The sequence below is a fragment of the Corvus hawaiiensis genome, chromosome 2 (genome assembly GCF_020740725.1).
Source record: "Corvus hawaiiensis isolate bCorHaw1 chromosome 2, bCorHaw1.pri.cur, whole genome shotgun sequence".
Taxonomy (NCBI): Eukaryota; Metazoa; Chordata; class Aves; order Passeriformes; family Corvidae; genus Corvus; species Corvus hawaiiensis.
In genome coordinates, this window is record NC_063214.1 from 119,935,688 (window position 1) to 119,962,598 (window position 26,911).

The window sequence follows — 26,911 nt, forward strand, 5'->3', positions numbered from 1 at the left end:
TCACTGTTCTGCATTCATCTTTATGATTTTTTGTAGTTGCCTTGGCTTCCTCTCCAAATTGAAGAGTCTTCTGTCTCCTCATGGAGCAGCTGTTTCATCCTCTCCAGCTGCTCTTTTCTTTGAATTTCTTAGATCCTCAGGTTTTCCCTGAGACCAGACTGCACAACCTGTTCAAGATGTCAACACAGCCAGGTTTATATGGCAGCAAAGCCCTGCCATCCTACTGACAGTGCATTTCCCTGGGTCTTGGCCACTGCTGCACCTTGAGCTGATGATTTTGGAAGGACGTGGAGTTCCCAGAGAGAGGCCAGAGGAGGCACCAGGATGAGCAGAGGGATGGAGCAGCTCTGCTGGGAGGAAAGGCTGCGAGAGCTGGGATTGTTCAGCCTGGAGAGGAGAAGCTTTGGGCTGAGCTCAGTGTGGCCTTGCAGGGCCTGAAGGAGCTGCAGGAAACCTGGAGAGAGACAATTGCCAAGGCATGGAGGGCCAGGAGCCAGGGAATGGCTTCCCAGTGCCAGAGGGCAGGGCTGGATGGGAGATTGGGCAGGAATTGTTCCCTGGCAGGGTGGGCAGGCCCTGGCACAGGGTGCCCAGAGCAGCTGGGGCTGCCCCTGGATCCCTGGCAGTGCCCAAGGCCAGGCTGGACATTGGGGCTTGGAGCAGCCTAGGATAGTGGAAACTGGATGATCTTTATGCTCCCTTCCAACCCACACCATTCCATGATTCTGTGATTCCATGACTTCGTACAGCCCACAGCCGTAACGATGGAGAAAACATCTGCGCGCAGAGTTAAATTAATGCTTTTGCAGACAAAGAGCAGATACAACAGAAAACACATTTATTTAAACTGCTGCACGATGGGAATCTCAATCATTTTCAAATGCCAGCTGAGGGAGAAATGACTCACATGGCTTCTTTACAGGAAGCCTCTTTGCAGTTTTCAGTGGTGGATTTCTTTTCCTCTGAAGACGTCACTGGTGTGAGTGCAGTCGGCTGCTGAGTGGCAGCAACGTGCCCGGCAGTGTTTAGACGTGGAGGGAGACATGGTTCCTGCCCTGGGAGCTCACAAGCTAAATGTGACATGGACAAAACTATCCCAACACAGAACAATTGACTGAAATATCATCTGTCAGACATAAGACCCATTTTAACAAGCAACTGGAATACCAAATATATATATAAAGGCTACAGGTGGGACAGAGTGCTGTCTGTGTTCTCTTCATGTTTATGTGTTCATTATTCTACAGGCACAAAAGGTAGTGGTGCTTTGCTTGGGAAAGGGATTTTCTTTTCTTTGGTGGGGCGGCTCCAGCTTGTGCTTCCTGGACAAGAACAAAGAAAATTAGATTAGAACTCAGCACTTCTGTGGTGTTACAGGTCTGAACTCTGGACAATGTTGTGATGAATTAATTCCCATGCAAAAGAGGAACCCGGATTTGGGAGAGGCGGCAAGAAAGGAGTGATGGATTTCCCGCCCTGCTGAGGTGATGGAAAATCCCACCAGCATCTGCTTGGTGAAACCTTTGGCAACTATCTCAGGGTCAGCTGGAAATCCAGCCCAGGACAGGTTGGACGTGGCTTGGAGCAACCTGGGGTAGTGGCAGGTGTCCCTGCCATGGCAGGGGATTGGAACAGGATCATTTTCAAGGTCCTTTCCAACCCAAACCATTCCATGATTCTATGGATCCTGCTAGTCCTAGAAAGAGCATTTTGCACTTTGTATCTGTGATCAGGACGAAGTCCCATCACCCCAAGGGAAATCTGCTGGAAATTCCAACTCTCTTGTAGGTTACAGTTTCTCCCTAGTCCATGATTTTCTGATCTGTATTTCAGTGCAGGGGAGAAGGGACAGAAGAAGGAGAAAACCTGAACATTAAAATGAGAAAGCACATGCTGACAGAACTTGAACAGTGCTGGATGCTCACACACCTATACAGGACATATTCTGCCTTCCAGATGCTTCCTGTTTTGAGGTTTTAAATGTGGCCTATTGTCAGTAATTTTATACTGAGTCATATTTCTTGTCAGGCTCCTCTCCCTTACCAGTACTTTAAGTTTTCAACTAGATTTGAGAGAGGGATTCATGTGAGACATGGAGCTCCTAAAAGCCACAGTGAAATCAGCAGCTGAGTAGGAAAGCAGAGGGAAGAATTCTTATTCCATGTGAAAGACAAGTAGCAACAGTTAAATCTACTTTTGAGTCATCAGCTGGGCACTTTGTGCATGGACACTTTGCCCCTCCACAACAATAATTACAAAAATTGCAAGTTTATGTTACTTTAAGAGTATTTAGAAACAGTGCTTGATATCTCAATAGTTACCTGAAAACCTGTTCAAGAAATATTGTGTCATAGGGAACCGTACTAAGACTCTTCCTTTTCCTCCACCTCTTCCTTTTCTTCTCCCTCTCCCTGCTTTTCTTCTTCTTCCTTTTTATTTTTTTTTTAAATGGAAAATAGTTGTAGTTACCATACAGGAATTGAAAGAAAAAACAGTCTTGAAATGCAGAGCTCTGCTTTTACAACTGTTCTGTTTCTAGTAAATGCAATATTCTTTGAGATTCAAAAATAGAATTAATGTGTATTTTTTAATCTCAACATGCCAGAGCTTTAGTTTGTGGAGTTAATAGGCAAGTGATGGAATATAAGAACCCTTTTCTTAAGGAGGTTAGAGCAAGTGGCTAAGAAGCAAATAGATGCTTAAGATCAAAATGAGAATATGAAATAAGTGTAAATATGACAAGAAGTTTAGTATTTTTAATTATACAATTATAATTATACAATATATACTATATATATACAATACCTATAATTATACAACTATATATAATTTAGTTCTATTTCTTGGAGCAGCAAACAAGTAAAGATTCATGGCACAGGAACTAGACTCCTGAATGATCTAAAAATCATCTGGAATCAGATAATAGAGCCTTGTTTCTATTTCAAAAGTTCTTCTTTCACTTTTTTCTGCAGGAGAAATGCCACAATTGAAGGAAAACAGCCCTTTGCTTCAATCAACAGTTATCTGAAAGCTTGAATTTGTGTAACACAGACAACAATCTCTGCTTATTGTCTTTCTAGAGTAAATGAAGCTCTACTCTGAAAAACAACTGGAAATTGCTTTGTGGGCTCCTCTCCTCCTCTTCCAGATCTCTTGTCCAAAGCCACTCCCATGTGTATAAATCAGCTTTATCTCAATCTGCCATCCCTTCACAGATGGCTTAGACTGCAAAAGTGATGTGAATTTCTTCCTGGCATAATCAAACAACCAATCAAAGAATCCATAATGAACTCTCAGTCAGGACTGCAGCTCGTGTACAAGCAGCAGAAACCTTTGTTTTGTCTCTTGGACACCTCCTGTCTGTGCAGGAGTCACACCTGAGTTGCTGAAGTAAAATCCTGGTTAAATATCTCCTTGGGGATGGAGCTGTTGGAATCAGATTCCTGGTTTCAATCGTTTTTCAGGGAAAAACACTGCACTAAAGAATCACTCCTGCAAAACCAGGAATGTAATACAAACATCCGTGGGTTAGAAGTTCTTATGCCAAAGGAATATTGCATCTGTGGGCATTTTCCCCCAGGAAAGGTGCCTTTCTTTATCTCATGAGAACTCTGATACAGGGCCAGGAGAGACACATCTTTCAGGTATTACCAACTGCCATTCAAAATTCAAGTCAATTAACTTTTACAGAAAAAAAAAGGGGGAATTTTTTCTGGCTTGAAACATCAGTTGGTGGTGCCAGGGTACAACTAACCAGCCTTGATGGCCCTCACCAGAAACCCCAGGAGCTCCCATACTTTGCTCATGGGTCCAGGAGCTTTAGGGTCTGGTAAACACATCCTGGGAGGAGCAGCTGAGGGAGCTGGGAAAGGGGCTCAGCCTGGAGCAGAGGAGGCTCAGGGGGGACCTCACTGCTCCCCACAAGTCCCTGCCAGGAGGGGCAGTGAGGGGGGGTCGGGCTCTGCTGCCAAGTGAAAGGACAAGAGGAAATGGCCTTAAATTGCATCAGAAGAGCTTCAGATTGGAGATTAGAAAAAAAAATTCCCTGCCAGAGTGGTCAAGCCTTGGGATGAGCTGCCCAGGGAGTGCTGGAGTCACTGTCTCTGGGAGTGCTCAGGAGGAGTCTGGATGTGGCCCTTGGGGACAGGGTTTGGGATGATGCTGGTGCTGCTGGGGTGGGGCTGGATGATCCTGAGGGTCTGGGCAAAGCAGAAAAGTGTCTGAGGATTTGCACCTGGGTTGTACAAATTCTGGCAAGGAAAATATCTCCTTTATGGGCAGAACTGCCTAAATTGTCAGCATGAATCTTTCACACTCAAAATGCAATCACAGCATGGTGTCAGTGAGTGATTATCAAAGATAGACTTGTCTTGGGAGTCCTTGGCAAATTTTACTGAAGAATCTGTGACAGACAATTTGTCTTCCATTTACAGATTTTAATGATTAAAGGCCCATCTTTGTTCCAGCCAATAACACCACAATATGACCCATCATTATCTCTACTGTTATGACAGTAGAGATAATGATAGAATTATATTGTAGAATATGACTGTTGTGTATTTACTTTCATGAATAAGAATCTACTGGCTTTTGAGTGAAGCAAAGGGACTGAAAAGGAATTAAATACACACAAGCAAAAGATGATAATAAAATATCCAGGTATACTGTACCCCTGTTGCTGCATGCTCTTCCTTGCCTTCCTACAGAAGAGATACAAAAGACAATGTTGAAAACATAAATTAAAGAAAGAATATCAGGAGGCAGACAGGGAAAACACATCAGAAGTTAAACACTGAATTTAGGAAAATTATGTGGAATTCACTGGATTCACTTGGAGATAATATCCTCCAAATTAACTCACAATGCACATTCAAGCTTAACTTTTATGTTGGAAAAGGGCTACAAAAATCATTAAATCAAGCTCCCTTTTCCTCAGTTACTTCCAATCAAATCTGCTTCATTGGCAAGCAAAAATTTGGAGCTGGGTTTTGTTTGCTTGTTCAGGTGGAGTTTCTGTGGGATTTTTTGGTAATTAGCTGGTCTGCAAAATGAAAGTTAAATCAGAATTACAGAGAGTTTTATCTACGCTATATATCATCACTCAGAATCTGGCTTGTGATTCTGTTAACTGTTGTAGGCTGCAACAGATGCCTTGGCTCAACAGGGAATAAAAAATAATACAAGCTGGTTTTAGACTGTAGATTGAGCAGAAGTGATGAGAGAGATAAAAAAGAAAAAAAAAAATTAATGTACAAAGTGAATAGAATTTAATGTTAGATCCTAAGCTGCCTGTTGGGGGAAAGAGCTGATCCTACATGTAATCCCAGAGAGAAGAGGCAAATGTCACAGTGCCAAGCAGAAGGCAGAGGGGTTGTTATGAGTTTTCAGGGAATGAGTTAAGGGAGTGAGTTGCAGTGCCTGGGTTTAAATATGGCCTGGGGAATTGCTGAGACAGGATACAGACCTGCATTATAATATGATTTTTGAACATGTTTCTAAAATAGCTTTGCTCTGAAGGGAGCCTAATCTGTACTGAAAACAGGTTTAACTGGGACACCAGTTAAAAGATATTCTAACCTCCAAGCTTAAATCTGAAGTCCAAATCAGACAGTAAAACTACAGAAAACTTACTACCAGCACATCGAGTGACCAGCAGGTCCATGTCGTGCTGGAGCTTAGCCTTTTCCTCAAGAAACTCAAAACCAAAGGGACAGACAAAGCAAGAAGGAGAAGCACTACATCCATGGTTTCCTCATGGTCATATCAGCCTGAGATAAAAAGCTGGAGCTTCTGGATTTCTGCATCTCCCAGGAAGGGCAGCAGAAGCTGGAGAGAGCTGCAGCCTCCACATTGACCATCCCCTGCTACCGAGCACTGGAGGAGCCTCCCGAAGCCTGGACCCTCCCTGCAGCCCCACGGCTGAGACAGTCCCAGTTTGTTCTGGTATCTGTCTCTATCTTATCTTTGCTTACTGGCAAAGACTGAGGTAATTTTACCTTGCCAAGACTCTTCCAGAATTTTTCCACAGTGCTGGTATTTCTCCTGCAAAGTCACTGGAGAAAAGCTGGCTTGGTTACACCCCGCAAATGGGAGTCATTTTTGAGATGGTTTAAAGCAGTGCTAAACAAGGCCAAAATTCCAATACTAAATTCCCCCTGGCATATTAATTCAGCCACAGAACATAAAACTGCCATCTTTCAATTTTTTGTGTTGAAAATACCTGTATCCTTCAGGACTTAACATCCAGTAGAGATACTCTGATGGCAATCTGGCAGTCTTTGAGCTTATTTACTTTCAAAAAACCCTGCCCAGATAAGGAAATGGTATTTTAACTTTCTTTTATAAGCCTAAAATGAGATACAGGGGCAAAAGGTGGAATTCACCTCGCTGTAGCTGCCTCAGAGTTGCTCTTCTCATCTAACCCTGTCCTCTGTGTGCTGTCTGTAGTGAGTGAGAAGAGCAGAGTTCCTACAGAATGATTCATGCCATCCCAACTGAAGTGATAATTGGGATGAACTATAGCAAGGCAGGCAGATGCCACGGCACTGAAGCGATTTGCCCTGGCTGACACGGGAAGTGGGTGTCAAACAGGGCAATAAATGTTTTCTGTACTCTCTCCTCTGCCTCTCTCCTCCCTGAAAAACTGAAAAGAAATCTATTTTCCACTTTCAGCTCCAATCCTTTCTGTGAGAAATGGAGCAAGGTGCTGGTTACATAGGAGTGGTACTGCATGATGTCACTGCAAAACCTCTCCTACACAGCTGCTTGGCACATTTGCAGATGTGTTCCAGCATTCTGTTCTCATTTGAAAAACATTAAAGCAGAATGCCAGCCAGGCACCCAGGCCAGCCAGGGGATGCACTGCAGTTTTGGCTCCTCTCAAGAGCCAGAGAAAAAAGGAATTTGATGGCACTCACCTGCCAGCTGAAATTCATAGCAACATGAAAAGTGCTTGGATATAATTTTCCTTAAGGAGGAATTTAGTTCCCACTGAGGACAGTCTCTCCTCATCACTGTTTTGAAATTATGAGTGGGACTTCCCAGTGGCTGAGACTTGCATGAAGGTGTGTCAAAGAGGCTTTTCCAGCCTAACAGTGACTGGATCACTCATTATTAAAAAGGGCAATGGGGAAAGGTCTACAGAGAGGTGTTTCCTCTGGAGAAATATTGCAGCTGGATTAAAAAAAAACCAACCAAACTCCATTTGTTCTGATCTTTAATGAAAGAGATGATGCATTTGTGACAGATATCCCCCTGGGACCATCTGATCTCCAAACCACAGAAGAACATGACAAGAGTGAGTGCTTGATGCAGCAGCAGGCCTGATTCCCTGGAAGTGTCACCCAATGCTGCAGCATTCAAATAAATCCATCCTTAAATCCAAACTGAGCTGCAGTTTGAGATCATTACCAGACCAGGAGCAGACAGAAAGGAAAACCCTGGCCTCCGTTTCTGCACTGCCCAGGGGATTCTGCAAGGCCTGGAGAAGGCACTGTCAGACCTGCACCAAACATTTATCACCCAGATTTACGAGCACTGCACATGCTGGCCATTGAGAGTGGCAATTTTTTTTTCACACAGGCAGGACTCAGATGTCTAGTCCTAAATTATCCTCCATAACTAGACTCTGGTTCCCAATGACCATCAAGATAAAATAAAAAGCTTGTGGTAACAAGTGGCAAGAGGCAGCTGCTGTTACGCAAGATCCAGAACAAAGCTCACTGGAGTTTTATCTAGGTTTCATATCATCCTGATATCAAAGAAAATACACCCAAAAGACAAGCAGGACTGCTCTGCAATCAGTCAGAAGGGCACACCAGGAGGGCCTGTGGGTTTATGTTTCATGTGCTTAGCACAGGTAAAACCCTCAGATCACAAAGAGAAAGGAAAAATTACCTGTTGACCTTCTGGTGGTGTCTGGTCAGACTGAGCCTCTTCTGGAGCCCCTTCATCTGCCTTGTCTTCTGTGTGTGCCTCAGTTTCATTCGTGGCATCAGACTTTTCATCCTTGGATTCAGACTTATCTTCCGTGGCATCAGACTTTTCAGTCTCCTGGTAGCAAAGGGGAAGTCATTGTAAGCTTCAGGGCACACAACCAACAATTCATTTCTATAAAATTCTTGACTTTCTTGTTTTGGGAAAGTGTTTTTCTAATTCAAATGAAAATACCCCCTTTTAGGGTGTATTTCTCCTGTGAAAAGAACACCTGCTGGCATGTTGACCTGGTGGGCTTTGTGTGGGGAAAACACGAATTCAAGCACTTCTCAGCATAGCAGATTCTCTAACCTTTCTCTGGAAAGTTTAATAGAAACCAGCGTTCACCCTGATGGCACATTTAAGCTTCAAGAGAAAAAAGCTTTTTCCACCAGCATGAATTCCAATTAAACATCATCCAGAAGCTACAGGAAAACAGAAGTAATAAAGGATTTCACATTTAGTCTCTTAACTTTCTTGCGTAAAAACATCAGGAAACTCTTCCTGCATCATTCAATCAAGTCTATTTGTTCCAGCACCATGACCAAGCACCAGCTGGGAGGTTCTTTATTTGAAAAATATCCTGGTGTCCTTTCAGCCAGGTGGCTGTGAAAGGTCACAGTGGCTCCCACACTGTGTCAGATAAAAGGAGGCCTCGAGTGGAACAGCAGAAATAGGATGAATTGCAAGAGCATGAAGTGCAAAGTCACCGTATTTGGGCCAAGCAATTCTGGGTCAGAGATTAGGAAGTGATTTTTCTATTGCACTTTGGGAGCTTGTTAGTTAATGATCACCAAGGAAGAAAAGGATGGATATATTTAAATAAGCACAGGATAACTGAGCCATGAATATGATGTGACAATGAAAGAGGTAAAAATGTGATCCTCAGATGCATGAGGTGAGGCAAAACCTCCTCTGGATTGCTCTGTACCATCCTAGTCACTCAGGCTGAAGAAAGAGAAACTCAGACTGGAACAGGTGCAGAGGGGAAGGAACATCTGAGGGAGCGGAGAGCTGTCTTATGAAAGGGTGACAAAAAAAGCTTCATTGCTTTAATCTACTGAAAGTGATGCTGTGAGGGGATATGATGGCACTCCCAAAATAGAACAGAGTAAACATCAGATGGGGATAGGGTAAGGAAGAGCGCTGAGGTAGATGCAGAACGAGTACAAATTGGCTGTGAAGAAAAATTCTAATCATCATCAGTGGGAGATTTCAGAAGAGATTGGTAGTAGAGAAGCTGAGGTAAAGGACCTAATTATTAAAAGGAAATTTTACCCCTTCTGAGAGGTGTTATCTGGGGTAGTTTCCTCTGGAAATAGAGAATTGGACTCAGGGGAGGTTCTGTCCTGTGCCATCCTGAGTCCCACGCGCTTTGGGAAGAGCAGCACATCCCCGAGAGGACACAAACTCCTTCCCCATCCCTGTGACCAAACCCTTACAACTCAGCCACCTGGTTGGTTTGGGGTTTGCTGCTTTTCCATAATTTCATTTGTCTCTACAGTTAAACAGAAGCTCTCAGTCAAGTTCCCCTTTCCTTTAAGCTTCACAAGTTCTCCTCCAGTATCTCCATCATAGATATTTCCTCAGCCAGTGCACTTATCCTTCAGAACAGGGTGTGTCTGGCTGGCTTTTATCCCCAGAGCTGACTGGCTGAGCGCTGGCTTAGGGATCTTTGTCCCAAGATGTGCTGCAGGACATAGGATATGTCCTCCTGCTGACAAGCTCTGCTGGATAGGGACAAAAATGATGTAAGGGAGCTTAGGAACATTAGGAAGAAGATATCAGCAGTTTGATGTTTTTCCTGAAACTCGACTGCCTGTAAGACTTGGTGCTCTTTTGGCAATTTTCTCCTGAATCATGGAAAGTCAGTTTTACATCTAAGTAACCTGCAGTGAAAAGAGAGTGGGCACAAAGGTCCCAAAGATTCTCCTTCCTCTGGAACTGGAGCTGATCAAGATTAAAGCTTTAAAAAGCAAAACATTTCTACCTCACACCAGCTTCACACTCTGTTACACAGCTGCACAAATGTTCCTGCCAGCACGTGGGGGATGCTCGGGGAGAGGAATGAGCAGCTGGGAGTGAGCAGAAGGAGCCAGAGGAAGGAGGAGGGAGAAAAGACAATTTCTTTTTCTGGCAGTATCATTTCATTTCAAGTACACATAAAGCTGTGGGCTCAGTGCACTCTGATGTTGGTGGCATTGTTATTAAAAACAGATATACAGAGACATTTGTTTGGCTTGGTTTACTGTTTACTTTTCCCCCAAAAGCTAACAAAATCTTTGAAGATTAAAATATGTAATAACACAAACATACATTGAAATTCCCTTGTGCAACATTGTGTTAATACATTGTTTTCTTAAGGAAATGGTAACTTCTTACAGAAGAAGTTCCTCAAATGAAAAGGAGAGTGTTAATGAAAACTAAATTCATAGAAAAATGGAATGGTTTGGGTTGGGGAAGAAGCATTAAAGATCATCTCGTTCCAACCTCCCTGCCATGGGCAGGGACACCTTCCACTAGACCTGGTTGCTCAAACCTGAGTCCAACCTGGCCTTGAAATTGGTTAAATATTTATTTTCAGCACAAATATTAACACTTCATTAAAATCCATGCACTCACTATTTTTGGCTGGCACATAAAATGCACAAGGACCACAGAGAGCATCCTAACTGAAATGACCATATTGTATGAATCCATCTCAGATCAACCATATATTTAGATAATAAGGCACAAAAAAGAGGGGTAGCTGAAAGAACTAAACTCTAGAAGCAGCGTGTTATCAGCCAGAACACACACACACACAGAGCTCCTGTTAATTATATGGAGAACTCTGACATTCAGAATATCATCGCTACACTGGCTCTCCATAGAAACACAGAATTTAATTTTTAACTAATTCAAAATGAAGTACCATTTCTAAAGATTGGCTGACAGGTCATTTTCTCTTTAAATAAAAAGCACATAGCACAAATTTGTAATTCAAAGCAGATTTAGGAGAAGCCTTCCTCCACTAACTTAAGCTCAAGTATCTACAGATTCAGGGATATCAAGATTCTGGATATTAAGATCAAGAATAGTGGGATTAAGGCTTCAAGTATGCACAGTATTTGAAAACAGACCCTCAACTCACGTAAATCACTGAGTTCACTGCATCAGACTGAGCATAAAAGTGGTGCCAGCTTTAAAAAAAATGTACCCAACTTTTGAGGCAGCTGAGACTGACACACCCAATCCCAAACATACAAACTGCACTGGTTATAGCTCAGATCTGGTTGTAGCTCAGATCTACACATGTACCCCACTGGGACATCACTAATCAGGTCACTAATCCAAGATTAAACAGGATCTTTCAGAAATCTATCATGAATTTGATTGATCTTTGAGTCAGGCATAAGGTACAGCTGCCCTTAAAACCCTGCCCTGAACCATGTTTGGAATTAATCTAGACCAGGTATTCCTTCAGGTGAGGAGGTATTTGGTATTAATAGATTAAATTATTTATTAACACAAGCACTGTGTCTGCTGCTTCTCTCAGGCACATAAAACTTTCTTCTCAGCCCTGTTAAATGATGCTTTAGAAAACACAACAACCACTGTGGTGGGGAGGCAACAGGAGAGAGGATGACGTGAGCTAAGAGACCCTTGCTGAAGCACCACAAATATGGATTGCTTTCCTGTAAAGTCACTGAATTTTATGAGCACATTGCACCCTTTAAGGAAATAGATGTACTTGGTGTGATAAAATCACAGAATCATGGAATCACAGGATTATTTGGGTTGATCATCTTGTTCCATGGGCAGGGACACCTTCCACTATCCCAGGCTGCTCAGAGCCCCAATGTCCAGCCTGGCCTTGGGCACTGCCAGGGATCCAGGGGCAGCCACAGCTGCTCTGGGCAACCTTTTACAGTGCATCACTACCGTCACAGGAAGAAATTCCTTCCTAATATCTAATCTAAACTTCCTCTCTTCAATTTGAAACCATTCCCCCTTGTCCTGGCCCTCCAGCCCTTGGGAATTGTCTCTCTCCAGCTTTCCTGCAGCTCCTTCAGGCCCTGCAAGGCCACACTGAGCTCAGCCCAAAGCTTCTCCTCTCCAGGCTGAACAATCCCAGCTCTCGCAGCCTTTCCTCCCAGCAGAGCTGCTCCATCCCTCTGCTCATCCTGGTGCCTCCTCTGGCCTCTCTCCAGCAGCTCCACGTCCTCCCTGTGCTGGGTCCCAGGGCTGGGGCAGCTCTAATATACAGAATATATTGATATATAGAAATAACAAAACCAGAGAATCTGCAAAACTGAATGTGCATTTTGCACTCAGCAATGGCAATGAATTGGCAATGAATTTAACTACAAGCATTGGGAAGTTACATTTTGTTGAGGGAGCCCCAAAAGGTTCATCTGTTTCCTCTAGGAAATAGGCTCAAGACAGCCCTGCTCAGGATGCTGCTGGACTGTGTTGTGAAACAGCATCAGGGCCATTAAAGAACTTCTCTACTCCTGTTGCAATATGAGACAAAAGATAGATGGAAAAATAAACAGAATGTTTTAAGACAAGAGTACCAAGGAGGTATCAGCTTCATATTAATCTTTTTCATGTCTCAGCATGGTAAAAATCCCTAGAAAGCAAATGCTCACTGCCTTGTGGTAATTCCATGCTTTAGAGTTTGCTGCTTCATTCCAGAAAAAAACCCCAAAACCCACACAATTTTTTAAGAAGGGATTAATAGGAAACCTTATCATATGTGTCATCATCAGCATCTCTTCCACACCTGACTTATAATTCCAGACTTATGCTGCTGGAAATCAGTGTCACAAGCCATTCATTGTGCTTATCTAAGGTCGAGCTGACAGAGAATGAGGGGGAAGCAGAAGCAAAAGCAGAGCAGGAGAGTTCTTTGTTTGACAAAGCACAGGCAGCCTCTCCTGCAGTGAAGATGCTGAGAGACACCTTTGCAAGAAGTGTATGTGTCTCTCTCAAACAGAAATAGGATCTGAAAGGGAGACTATAAAAATCCCACTTTTTCATGGACTTTACAAACACTCTCACTTATTTGCACTCTCCGGACTGAAGCCACCACCAAGGCAGCAGTTAATCAGTGTAAACAAGACTTCCCTGCTACCAATGGCACTGACAAACGAATCTGCCCAGCAGAATGCACCAAACATATTATTTTCAACATTTCCAAGGTTGTCACGAAGTAGAAACTGTAATAGCCTCTGCTGACAGCTGGGAACAAATGAATTCTAGAAATTGTTACTTTGCTTCATAGATATGGCATCTACCAGGACCTTGCATGAAGGAGCAGATAATCTGTGGAGTGGGAAGGTAGAAAAATGCAATTTTCTTTATCTCACTGATTCTCCACGTATCTTTTATAATTATTATAATATGCAATACCTGCAGTCCTTTAAGCCCTTCATGGCTTTCTAGATGTTAATTAAATGAATTCTCACAAGACCCTTGTGGGGTAGGCAAGTCATTTTTATTTCCCTGGGTGGGAGATGGCACAGCTAAAGCAGAAAGTTTAAATCACTCTCCTTATCATGGAGGGACTCAGTGTCAAAGACATTTATAACAACTGGGGCTCTCCCCTGGGTGTATTTTCAGCTGTGGCTCTCAAAGCACTTAGCAAAGGCTCTTTTTTTTTCTTTTCTCTGCTTTTACAGAAGAGGATAAACAGAGACATTTCCAATGATGTTTCACTCAAAGCTGCTGCAGAGTTGGACCAAAGGCAGATCTCCTGCTCCAAGGCAGATCCTCAGCCAGGTCACCACAAGGCAGCAGAGTTCTCCTGTCACTCTGGCTCATCATTCCCTTGATTAATTTCTTTTGTTGGCTCACCCACGTTAAAGATGGCAACATTTTATTACCATCTAATATGATCTCAGGACAGCAGAGCTGTAATTCTCTCAGTTATAAAACTTCTAATTAGAAGAAGATTCTAGTAAAGAAAAAACACATTGCTTTCTATAAAAACAACACAAGGTAAAAACAGGGGGAAAAGCCCCAAAATAAAATGTTTTTCTTTTGCCAGAAATACATTAGAACATTGTCAAAATGTGACGGAGAACCATGGGCAGACTTGCCAAAGGGACTTGGTGAAGGGCTGGGTGAGCCTTTTTCTCCTCCAGGCAGAGGGAGTGAGCTCCATGGTGCCACTGAAGGATGGGATGTGTCTGATCCCAGCCCTGCTGTCAGGGGCCAGGACAAACCCTCTGATATAGTCAGGGGCAAGAGAAGGCTTCTTGTAACCAACACAACCCAGAAACCGAGTCAGGGAATCTGCATCGTTTAAAAGCTGAACACAATAAAACACTGCTTTGTGTCAACAACATCAACAAACCCATCAGCTGGAGCCATGGTAACAAGCCTGCAGTGAAAGAAGGGAGGAAAGAAGTATTTTCTAGTATTTACTGAACCAGCCACTTTTTTTCCCTCTAAGAACACTTTGCTGCTTCAACATCTAATGTATTGCTTGTCACTGCTTCTTGTGTGACATGCTGAGTCACTGCCTATGTTCATCTTTTATTAAAATCAAGTAAATGGAAGGATAGAAGTCCATACCTTTGTGCCTGGAGGAGGAGCAAGGCCCAGGAACGAATAAATAATATTTTCTTCCTTAGCGGAGAAAAAGGATTCAAAATCCTAAGAAAGGAACAAACAAAAAAACCCAGAGAATTGGTATCAAAAATCAAATAAAAAGCACAGGACGAAGAGACCAGCCCAGGCAAATCCTACATTGATGAGAATGACCATGCATTTGTACAACTGTCTGCATTATCTAAGCCCCAGGAAAAAAACACAGATAAAGGGAGTTTCACACAGGGTGGCAAAATGAATATGAGCAAATCTCTCCAGAGACTTACACTTTAATTATATCCCATCCATGTCAGAATCAGATAAAATTAAGTGTCTCATTTTAACGTGCCTCAGCTGTACACTCCCAGGCAAAGCTATTCCCATTCAAACATTAAGATAAAGCTTGTTGTGAGTAAGGACACAAAATAGGCCCTCAAAACTCTGGAACTTCTTTGTGGCAAATAAAAGGCAACAGTCAACACGATAGCACAAGTGAAATGATAACAAGGAAACTTTCTTTTAAAGAAAGGCACTCTGGTTAGAAAATGAAGTTATTTTCAGACCAGCTTAGGAAAGGGTTGTGCTGCTCTCTCTGGTATCCATGTACCAGCCAAAATCTCTGGTGCACTGGTGAAATGAAATTATAAACCATCACATGAAATGCCTGTGTTCAGTGGAAATGGAACTGAGAAGACCAGGGATGCCTCCTATCCTGCCATCTAGAGCTTGCATGCTCTTTACTGTTTTCACCTGTACAACACTCCTATCAATTAAGGAAGTTTCGCTATCACATTTTTGTTACTGGGAAGTTCATGGCTCACATCTTACTCAGGTAAAAATCAGAAAGTGTTTAAGATCTCAGAAGAAACTCCAGTCAGAAGCGACTGGCCCAGAATCACACCCAGCTCTGGGACAGGGGACTGAACATGTCCTGCTGAGCCCTACACTACTGCCTTGATCATGTTATCATCCTTTCTCTAATCCCAAATAACTCCCAGAATAGAAGCCTGTAAATAATAAGGTGCTGAGTCATCTTTGAGACTTGTTTGTAAAGCTGGGTTAGGACCTGAGTTGTTTTATTGAACTGTTTTAGTATTTCCAGAATATAAATTATTGGAAAGGCTGGAGTGGATGGTTTAGAAGTCACCTTAATGTCAACAAGAGCAGAATCAATGACATTAGAGTGCAGTTTGGAAGAGCTTTACAGACATGACAAATGACAACCCATTTCACTGATTTATCTGAGGGACAGATTGGCTTTCACACCGTCACACCCAGTGGGAACTGCCCCATCTAGGAGATGCCCTGGAGCACATTTTGCTGCTGCTCCAGGCCACCCATTTCTCAGACCATCTCTTTGCTGTTTTCCCATTGCTGTGGGATTCTCCTTCTGGTCTAACACAGGCAGTGTCTGCATCTGACTCAGGGATTTAGGAGTAGTGCAGCAAACAAGAAAATGAGGATTTTCTGCAATTTGAAGGGCTGGAGTTTGACATGGCCATGCAAACACAGGAAACTTGTGCCCTCCTGAACACCACATACTCATAAACCAGCCTGAGCAAACCATGGCACGACATGGCAAGAGCAGGGGAACAAAGAGAAGACAACAACAAGGAAAGGCTGTGGAGTGGAATTGATATTTTATATGTCTTTTTGAGGAAAAGCAGCATATGGCAGGTGTACGAAAATTCTCAAGAAACACAAAGCCTTGTAGGTAACCAGAGCTGAGGACACAAGTGAAATACATGAATGACCACATAACTCCTTATCAGAAGTGGGTATAATCTTCTATCATATCAGGTGCTCCTTGGCAACAGCGAGTGTACAATGACATCCCACAGTAAGTGGAAAGTCGCTTATTTCCTCACACTGAGGAGGAAGCTATCATGTCTTAAACAAGAGATAATGGAATGTCTACAGTGATCACGGAATAGTTTTCCTATTGTGTATTTGCACCTATGCTTTACTAATGGTGACTTGTTCACATCTTCATTTGCTGAATGACTAAAGATAATTGTTCCCAAGGCAGGCAGTAAGAAAAAAGAGCAGGAACAATTTATTTCAGGTAAGCAGTAATTCTATCTGTATGAAAAGACATAAATGGTCTAAGTGGTGCCATTTGTCAACTGGATATCAACAGAAAATTCTTCTCCCTATTTTGGCTAGAGCACCAGGTCAGAGCACACAGAGAGGGCATGGAAACACCATCCGTGGAGTCTTATGGAATTCAGATGGCCAAAGCCCCAGGCAATATAAACTAACTTTAAAGCTACCCTGCTTTGAGCAGCAGGCTGGACTAAAAACCTCCAGAGGTCCCTACATTTCCATAAAATTTGACTTTAGCAGTTACAGAACTGATAGAATCATAAAATAGCCTGAGTTGGAAGGAAGCATAAAGCTCATCCAGTCCAACCTCCTGCCATGGCAGGGACACCTCCCACTGTCCCAGGCTGCTCCAAGCCCCAATGTCCAGCCTGGCCTTGGGCACTGCCAGGGATCCAGGGGCAGCCCCAGCTGCTCTGGGCACCCTGTGCCAGGGCCTGCCCACCCTCCCAGGGAACAATTCCTGCCCAATCTCCCATCCAGCCCTGCCCTCTGGCACTGGGAAGCCATTCCCTGGCTCCTGGCCCTCCATGCCTTGGGAATTGTCTCTCTCCAGCTTTCCTGCAGCTCCTTCAGGCCCTGCAAGGCCACACTGAGCTCAGCCCAAAGCTTCTCCTCTCCAGGCTGAACAATCCCAGCTCTCGCAGCCTTTCCTCCCAGCAGAGCTGCTCCATCCCTCTGCTCATCCTGGTGCCTCCTCTGGCCTCTCTCCAGCAGCTCCATGTCCTTCCTGTGCCGGGACCCCAGGGCTGGAGGCAGCTCTGCAGGTGGGCTCTCACCTGGGCACAGGGGCACAGGGGCACCATCCCAATCCCTCACCTCTGCCCACACTGCTTTGGATGCAGCTCCGGACACAGTTGGTTTCTGGGCGGCAAATGTACATTCCAACATCAAATAAAAGTCTTACCTAATAATTCAGGGATGTTTTTTAAAGTATGTACGTGGGTACTTTAGTCTACCGATTTCAGTTTACAGAAGAAAGCAGAGATTTCAGCTTACAAAGAAAAACAGATGTTTACTTTCCATTTCTTTCCTAGTTTTCTAGGGGTTTTTGTTAAGCAAAAGCAAAGACAAGAGCAACAGTGCTCAATACATTTTGCAAGTGACACAGATGCAGAAGTCTGTCTAGACATGAGCAAAGAAGCAGCTTAAGAAAAAGATCAAATAAGGACATAATTGCCAGCACTGATAGATTCGAATGGATACTTGAAATTGGTACTGTAGCAAGGCATACAAAATGAATCAATTTCTAATCTATTTCTTCAAGCGGCAATACCAAAGATCTGAGGGAAAAATACGATCTGAGCTATTTATAAGACAGTTTTAAGCTTCTCTGACCTCGTGGAAACACTGCTTTCAGGCAGTGTATCTTCATAAAAATCCATCCGCAAGAAACCCCCACTTTACAGTACAAGCTGAGGAGTGGAGCAGCTCTTCATCGTCACCCAGAAGATGCAGACACTTTTATGTGCCAGCAGAAAAGCAGATGAGCAGCAGGACTGACTTTGCTTGCTCATCATGTCATTCTATTCTAGCACAAAAAGGAGACTCCTCACCTGTCCCCAGTACCCCCTTTCCTTATGACCACTCCCAAAATGTCACTGAACTGCAGAAGAGGACATCGGACAAGGTCTCAGAGGACCATTCCTCCAAAGCAGGAACCACTTCATTATTCCTGACAGGTGTTTCTCTGATCCACTGCTAATGACCTTTAATGAGATAATGGGGCAATCTCCTGAAAACTGCGTATTTTCTGATGTCTGACTTACACTTCCTCTGCTGCAATTTCTTCTCATACAGCTCATCCCACCTCCAGTGGACGTGGAACAGAACGTATTTTACAAAATCCTACATAATTCAGGTAGGAAGAAACCTCAGGAGACCACCTAGACTAACCTCCAGCTCAAAGCAGGGTCTATACTGAATTCAGACCAGTAATTTGCTTTTTGCCACAGCCCTTAAAATAGTTGAAGGTTGTCATGTATCTTTCTAAATCTCTGTTTCTCAGGTTAAGGAAGGAAATATTTTATCTTGACTTTTTATCTCCCAAGGCCAGATCTCCCAGGCAATCATGATGCAATGTGTACACACATGCACATGTGTGAATGAGAACCAAACATTGGTAAGAACAATTGATAAGACCACTGATAAGAAGGGAAATGAGAGAAAAGAGTGATCCCAGAAAGAAGAATGGGGAAAAATGAAATGTAACAGATTTCATCTTTAAGAAAGAAAAAAACCCAAAAGCTACTACCTGGGAATTAAGAACATAAAAAATTAGCAGGAAAATGTCTTACAACAGAGAGAAAAAAAAAAAAGAGGTGTGAAGAGCTTGACTCGTTTAGCACAGCAAAATGAAGATTAATAGAGGATATGATTCCCATTAAAAAGTATATTGGACTGGGGCTGTTGAAGCTAAAGGCTGATTGGGGCCTAGCAGGAAATGGGTATGAACTGCCTGCATTTAGCCAGGCCACAGATTCAAAGGGTTTTAGATGCCACAAGAGTGAGGGCCTTAAAGGCTCATGAGAGCAACATATTTTAAAAGGACTTTCATGAATTCAAGATACTGGACTGGAGTCACACAGACCTTTGCAATCCTCAGGGATATTTTTAATAAAATGGCTGAGGCCAAAGGAAGTGGGACACAGGGGAAGATGTATCAGATAAATGTTAACCAGCCTAAAACAATTCTGGATTTCAGAGCAATGGCTCTGCTGGCCCTGCACAGGTTACACAGGGAAGCAGGATGCGGATCCCCAGGTTTTCATTGTAGAATGTGCCATTTGGGAGGATTTTGCAGCAGTCTGGCAGCCCCTGGCCATGTTCTCAGCCCACGCCACACTCCTTGTGCAGCTCCCTCAAGGCACCTTCCCCTGGGGAGAAGGGTAAGGCTCATGTACCAACATGGATCTCATTACCTTATTTATTTGGAAATAATGATGCTATAAATTAGTCTTTGTTATGCACCCGCTGGGATCATTAGCTCTGAGCTTTGAGAGCTGGGTACATTAGAATTCTGGAGACTTTTAGACTAATTGTAAATTTGATTGAGTTTTTAAATTAGTAGCTGCAACTCCTTTCCCCATGGAGGTGTCTTTGCAAAGGGCTATTTGTTCACTTAAATTTATTTCAAGATGTAGATTATTCGGCTTCCTGAAATAGCTTTAGACATGGAGTAAGAACTGTGTATTTATCGTTTACTGTCAAGACTGACCAGTTGCAACACTTTATAAGGCAATTACTCTTTAATTCCTTCTATAACTTCTCCAGGGAACATCAGAAGTATTTATTGCAGCGCTGGCCGCCGCAAAACCCAGAGTAAGATTTTTCAAATTATACTTTTTATTGGTGCAGACTGGATGCTGAAATGCACATGAACTCCAACCCACCAAGTTCTCTTTTAGGAATTCTAAGAGAAAATGAGGAAACAGCTGCACTCCGATGTTCATATTATCCACTTTTGCTCTGAGAGCACTGAAGTTAATTCTGAAAACTCAATGGCTTGTAAATCCCTGCTCCCCCAGTACAACCTTGCAGTAGTTCACACTGGATTTGTGCAGTAACTTCAAACTGGGCTCACTGTGTGCCCTGTGTTCCAGAGCACCTTGCAGGTTCATTTCAGCCATCAGATCTGAGCGCTTTCCAGTCTGGGCATTTCCACCCAGACTATGAGAAAATAAAAGCTCTCAGATTATCTCTTTTGATTCACAGTCCTAATATTCATACTGGCACATTATTATCTTTCTCTGCTTTGAACAAACTGTTTCAAGAGAAAGAACCTGTTACAAGCACATATGAAAATATAAAAGCATCTGATGAGCACTACAGTTGCTGTTATGAAGAGTTGGATATTTATTGAATAAGCAATATAATTTCAGTAAGTCAAACTCCATTCTAGAATTATTTCAGTAAACAAATATTCCTATTTATTTGTATAATACAATGGAAAGGCAAGATTCCTTTTCACAGCCTCTGGTACCTCAGATATTGACTTGACATCCTTGAAGCCCAGATAAATCCAAACAAACAAAATATCAACACTCTCCATCAAAATTAACTGAAACTTCAAGAAGCTTCTCCAGCCAGTTTTCCCTTTATGCATATTTTGCTCTCAAAAAGAAATAATCTTCTGTTTCGTTGCTTTTCTGTGCTTAAAAAATGCTTCCTGGGAATTGTTCTTTCACAGTGAATCTCAAATTGTTTTAAGGAGATTGTTTGACACTTCCTACTAATGGAAAATAGTCCCTTTCCGTGAGAAACCACTCTCTGAAGATATTTAAATTTCCAAGCAGCTTCTTACCCCACAGTACCGCTCCTCGTTGAAGATCTGTGGCGGGAGGGGAATTCCATTCTGAGGCTTTTTTTCACCCGGGACATTCTCTCTCATCCATTTCCTATTGTCCTCATCTCCTGCTATGTCCATTTGCTGAAAGTCAATCTTGTTGGCCTCTAAAAAGCCCAAGACTTCTTGCTGTTTCTTTTTTATCTGGGTAGGAAAGAGGGAAAACAACATTCCTTCTTTAAAAAGAAAATGGTTTTCTAAAAGCAACTACTATTACAAGAACTCAGGCAAGTTTGTCAAGTTCACAGAATCTTTTAGGTTGGAAAAGACTCCAAGATGATTGAGTCCAACCTTTTGTCAAACCCCACTTTGTCCCCAGCCCAGAGCACTGAGTGCCACGTCCACGCCTTCCTTGGACACCTCCAGGGATGGGGACTCCAAACCTCCCTGGGCAGCCCCTTCCAATTCTTGACAACCCTTCCTGTGAAGAAATTCCTCCTGAAAGTTGGAAGTTCCTGAAGTTGAATTCACTTCTCCAGTAGCCCTCAAACTTTTTGGAGCTGAGATTCAACACTTTCTGTCAGCACCCAGAGTGCTGCCACTACATCCCTCCCACCATACACCCACCCCCCAGCTTCTTTCTTTCCTCCCTGGATGCAGTGAAAACTCCAGCTAAGAAATGAGGCTCAGCAGGAAGCCTCCTACTGTGTTCCCAGATCTGGGAATGTGGTGCATAGATACCTAAGGTGATCCTGCCTGAAGTCAGTAGAGGTCTGAAAATGTACATATTTTCCTCAGCATGGAACAGCCTCCTTCCCACCAATCACATGTGACATTCAGCTTCCTGTGAGCCACGTTTCTCTCTGTTCTTTAATGTTAGGCATAAATAAATTTCCCAGAATCAGAATCAAAGAACAATTGGGATTGGAAGGGATCCTCCAGTCCAAGCCCCCTGCCAAGGCAGGGTCACCTGGAGCACGTGACACAGGGAAGTGTTCAGGTGGGTTTCACACATGAATATGAGTGAAGGCTCAAGAAAATCCAGCACAGCTGAACTCCTGCACTTAAATACATCCCCCATTACAGAATGACGTTCCAGTTGGACCACGAAGAATATGTTACGTACAAATAGAGCTTGTCACACACAGCTTCTGTCACACCTAAAATTCACTCATGGCACCTATTCCCTTTGATTCTGGTTCTGTACAGGCCTGGCATGCAGGCATTGAGCTGATAACCCATCCCTTTACTCTGCAAATGTAACACTCACTATACTTCCCTACTAAAGGAATGCTACTCCTAAGCAGCTTTTAAAGAACTTGCCACCAGACATAACTAGAATGAGGCATCAAGGAAATTCTTCTATCTTACGATTTGAAACCATGTTCTCCATATGTTAGACATCTGAACACCTGAAATGAAAGTGACACTGAGCTAGTGCAAATCAGAGGGACAGGCAATGAGATGAGAAGTAAATCAGGGATTACATATTTCCATAATCTAATAAAACAGAAAAGCTGAAGTAGAGTGATAGCCTATTATCCAGGAAAGATGAATTCTCATGAGTAAGGATAAAATTTATTTTCCTTGTCAAAATAAAGAAGCACCTATCTACACATATGCTTGCTTATAAAAAGTAAAAAACATTAAATGCTGTACATTTTTATGACAACAACAGAGGTTTATGGCGAGCTAAAAAAAGTACATCACTTTGAATGGAAACACTAATCCAAAGTGGTCAAAAGCCATGCAGTTGACAGAGCTGAAAGCTGCTGCTTTCTTCTATTCTTATTTTCTCTTTTTAAACAGAGATAATTTTATTACTGGCTATTTAGTTGCAGAGTTATTTGCAGAACACATTCAGGAAGCAGAAAGGATTGCCCAAGAGACATTTCACAGGAGAAAGTGGCAGGATAATGTTTGTTTAAATGGTTAATAGAATCTGCACAAGCCAGCACCAGGAGTAACATCACACGCTGTGACAGCCAGGGCACTCAAGTGCTGTCAGCTGCAATTCCAGGGTCAGCCTGTGCCTTTGGACACAGGCACTGCAGGAGATAGGGCTCCTGGAATAGCTGCTGCTCCAGACGGATGGTGCCTCTGAGGAGATAATGGAAATGGAGCCAGAGATCCTGTGCTCCCCTGCTTATAAAAGCTGTAACTTTTAAACCTGGCTTAACAATTTCTCTTCAGCATGCGGCTCATAGTGCACAGGAGGCTCAGGCAGCACCAGGCCTGAAAGCAAAAATTAGGTAAAAAATGGTGTGAAAAAATTAATGCTGAGGTAAAAAAGTAAAGTTACATGGAATTATGCTGCTTAAGGAAAAGGCAAGGAGCTTCTTACTATGACAATGACCATAAGCAGAGCAGAAGATGTGCTGTGTCTTAAGGCTCACCATTACAGGGGTTTAGGCAGAGCAAAAGGGTTGGGACACAACCGAGTGTGAAACCACAAAGCAAACCTTTGCTGTGGGTGGCACTAAGTGGGCAACCAAAAGAATCTCTCCAGGAAGCAGCACTCACAGAGGGAAATTTAGGATGTAACAACACAGAGGACATGCAAAGGCTTTCCCAGAATGGATGAGACTGCAGGAGCTTGTTTGTGCCCTCACTTGTGTCTGATGGCATGGAGAGAATTCAAATTACTTGGGCATAGATTACTTGGAAAGTGATGATGAGCAGGATATTACTTCAGCAATGCCATTTTTTCTTTCAGCAAAGCTTGAGTTGCACCATCCCTAGCTACTAGTCCCTTAAAATAAGAAAAAAAGTTGTAAAGAAATATAATCCAGCTAGAGCGTAAGAGTTGCCCAGAGAAGTTGTGGACACCCCATCCCTGGAGGTGCTCAAAGCCAGGTTGGATGAGGTTCTGAGCAACCTGGTCCAGTGAAAGGTGTCCCTGCCCATGGCAGTGGGGTTGGAACAAGATCTTTAAGGTCCCTTCCGACCCAAACCATTCATGATTCTGGCCTTGGACACTTCCAGCTGCCACAGCTGCTCTGGGCACCCTGTGCCAGGGCCTCCCCACCCTTACAATAAAGAATTTCTTCCTAATAGCCAATCTAACCCTGCCCTCCTTTAGTTTGAAGCCATTCCCCCATTTCCTGTCCCTCCAGGCCCTCAAAATTGTCTCTCTCCAGCTTTCCTGCAGCTCCTTCAGGCCCTGCAAGGCCACACTGAGCTCAGCCCAAAGCTTCTCCTCTCCAGGCTGAACAATCCCAGCTCTGGCAGCCTTTCCTCCCAGCAGAGCTGCTCCATCCCTCTGCTCATCCTGGTGCCTCCTCTGGCCTCTCTCCAGCAGCTCCACGTCCTCCCTGTGCTGGTCCCAGGGCTGGGGCAGCTCTGCAGGTGGGCTCTCACCTGAGCACAGGGACACAGGGGCACCATCCCCTCCCTTGACCTGCTGGTTATGCTGCTTTTTGAGGCTGATAAAACATCACCAAAACCACAGGAAATAAAAGGATTTTAGAGGTGTCATAACCATGAGCAGCAGGAAGCAAGACCATAAGACTTCCTCTGTGTAAGACACGAATCCTCTTTCTCCCACAGTTTAGAATCTTGCAGGATATTACCAAATCCTAAACCCCTCTGTGACTAGCAACAAAAATATTTTACTTTTTTACTGCTTGCTCCAAGCCAAGCATTAGTGCTTTTTAGTGCTATAAATAAGTGTCTCCACTCCTGCCTGCCTTAATGAATAGTTCAATATCAGCTAAGTCTGGAGCAGAAAGATAATAAAGATGAAGATATTTAAAATAAATTTCTGAAGCATCAAGGGGAAAAATACAGACAGCAGATTTGCTCCAGAGCCACAGTGAATTACAACATTCCAGCATCTGATCCAGAGCACCAGAATGTCACTGGGTTCACTGCATTCACTTGCACAAAGTATTTATTAAAATGAAAACCACTTGCAGTGAGTAGGGTGAGCATGACATAAAATAGAGATGGTTTTTATTCTTTGCCAGTGATCCATGCTGGGCCCATCTTATATTGAAATTCAAAATCAAGAACATGCATTTGATGGAGATCAGCCACTAAATTTGAAGAGATCACCAGTGCTAATAGGACAATTTAAACTTCCAATTTAAAATGTTTAGGGATTAAATTAATTCTCCTCAGGAAAAGCTGCACATGCTTGACACAAAATTTGTATTTAATAGGATTTTAGTGATATATTGAGCTTTGTGCTAACTTCTTGTGTGGGTTAATTTTATTTTATGCGTACCAGAACTCATTAAACATTCATTGAAAGGATACCTTCCATCCATATTCACCAAAAAATGTGGAAAACTACTCCAGCTGAACACTGGGTCTACTTGGCATTGCAATTTGGAATCAGCAATCTGAACACAGGCTGAGATTGCTACAGCTGCACACACACCCAGCACACCAGAAAGAAGCAAATACAGAGGAATTTTGCTGCGTAAAGATTCCATAAATTTCTTTTGGAGTCTTCAGATCAAAACAGGCCAAATAGGAGCAAGAAGAGTGCCCATGCACAGCACAGAGCAATTTATAAAGCTTCTTGAGCAGTAAATGCTTTATTACAAATTGCAAATTACCAAATCTGAACTTCCCAACTTCCTTTTCTTTTTTTATTTTCTTTTTTTTTCCCCTTGTATCTGAGGTTTATTATTTTTAAAAAGAGGAATGCTAAATGTCAATAGCAATTTTAGAGTGTCAGGCTTAGGAACAGGTTGGGTGAGAGAACTGCAAACTTCCTCAGCAGTATTCCAATGGAACTTTAGTGAACGACCCCCGGTTCATTTCCTACAGGTGATGATCCCATGAACAGTGGGTGTTTCTTGGAGCTTTTCCACTCTGGAAGCTTCTTAAAGAAATGGAGCTGGTGTCAGGGAGATAGAGATGTAGTTACAGCTCTGTGCAAGCACCAACCAGTTTGTTTAGCCGTGTCACCGGGAGGGAGGGAGTGCCAAAGGAAAACTGAAATCTGAGCTCATCTGGGAACTGGATATAAAAGGAAACAGTCCTTTCCCGGTTCCCACCTCCCACGGACTTCCAACCTCCCTACTATTCACATGCCCTTCCCTTCGGCTGATACTCTCCGCTGACAGCTACAGCAGTAGATCTCAATGCTAAAAATCATCAGTATAGCATTTCAGCAGACACACACCAAAACCAAAAACCAACCGAAAGAAAACACCAAGCAAACAAAAAACCTCCCAAAACTCAGGAAAAGGAAGGGGCTTGGGAAAGTTTTTCTGCCAAACTTTATCCAGCTCCAGGCTCTTTCTTAGACAGTTCCCCTTTCACAGGAGTAGTGTCCTAAAGTCTCTTTTAAAAACAAACACTTTATTTTCAGTCTACCTTTGCTTTTGTGCAAATACAATACCAACTGTTTTCTTCTTCAGGGTATATATATTGCAGATACTTTCCCAAACAGCAGTAAATCTATGAAATGACAGATAATTTAGATGTAAATGTTAGAACTGTGGTAAAAACTCGCAGGCAAGCCAGCCTGCACTGACAGGAATTCTCTACATCTTAAGCAGCTTTCAAGAATAAGGTGGTCAGGGCAGAATAAAACTGAGGTTTATTCCTGCTAAGAATTCCAGTGGGTTTTTTGTCATGTGCAGGCTGTTTCCTGGCATCTCCTAGGCTAATTTCCCACCCTGATCCCAGCAGTAAGAGGAGGATGTTAAATGAGCCACCTACCGCTGTGGACCCCGAAGATGTGGCGACAAAGACTTTGATCACCATGCTGACAGTGATGGAAGTGAATCAGCAGAGCAGCCCTGCTATCCACAAGTCACCACGATCCCAGGAGGAATCCAAATGTTCCGCAGCTCCTGGGCTAAGCCGGGTCCTAAATGGATGCCCCCTCCCCCCTGCAATCCGGCAGCTTTGCCCTCTCCCTCTCCCCGGAGTCCCGGGTTTTCCCACTCCATTGGCTCTTGGGTATTTTGGGACGAGGATTGGTCAGTAAGAGGAGCCATAGCAAGGGGT

The 26,911-nt window shown here is 43.2% G+C and overlaps 1 protein-coding gene across 2 annotated transcripts; it reads right to left on the minus strand.

Moving 5' to 3' along the window:
• Positions 1 to 821: 821 nt before the first annotated feature.
• SH3BGR (SH3 domain binding glutamate rich protein) lies at positions 822 to 26,801 on the minus strand. 2 transcript variants are annotated; one of them, XM_048290829.1, is made up of 7 exons: positions 26,621 to 26,801; positions 20,960 to 21,145; positions 14,539 to 14,619; positions 7,897 to 8,052; positions 4,671 to 4,700; positions 2,322 to 2,429; positions 822 to 1,322 (listed from the first exon to the last, which is right to left on the minus strand). In XM_048290829.1, the coding sequence occupies exons 1-6, from the start codon at positions 26,663 to 26,665 to the stop codon at positions 2,364 to 2,366; spliced, it is 564 nt and encodes a 187-aa protein (XP_048146786.1). In that variant the 5' UTR covers positions 26,666 to 26,801; the 3' UTR covers positions 822 to 1,322; positions 2,322 to 2,363. The 2 variants fall into 2 exon arrangements, with proteins under 2 accessions (XP_048146786.1, XP_048146795.1); XM_048290838.1 differs by lacking the exon at positions 14,539 to 14,619.
• Between the last annotated feature and the right edge of the window lie 110 nt (positions 26,802 to 26,911).

Bases quoted from the DNA above. Each gene is read 5' to 3' on its own strand.
- SH3BGR (XM_048290829.1), bottom strand. From the start codon at position 26,665: ATGGTGATCAAAGTCTTTGTCGCCACATCTTCGGGGTCCACAGCG. The intron at 14,620-20,959 runs GTAAGAAGCTGC...TTCCTTTCTTAG, and splicing joins ACGAGGAGCGGTACTGTGGG to GATTTTGAATCCTTTTTCTC. The intron at 2,430-4,670 runs GTACAGTATACC...AAAAATAAAAAG, and splicing joins AAGAGCATGCAGCAACAGGG to GAAGAAGAAGAAAAGCAGGG.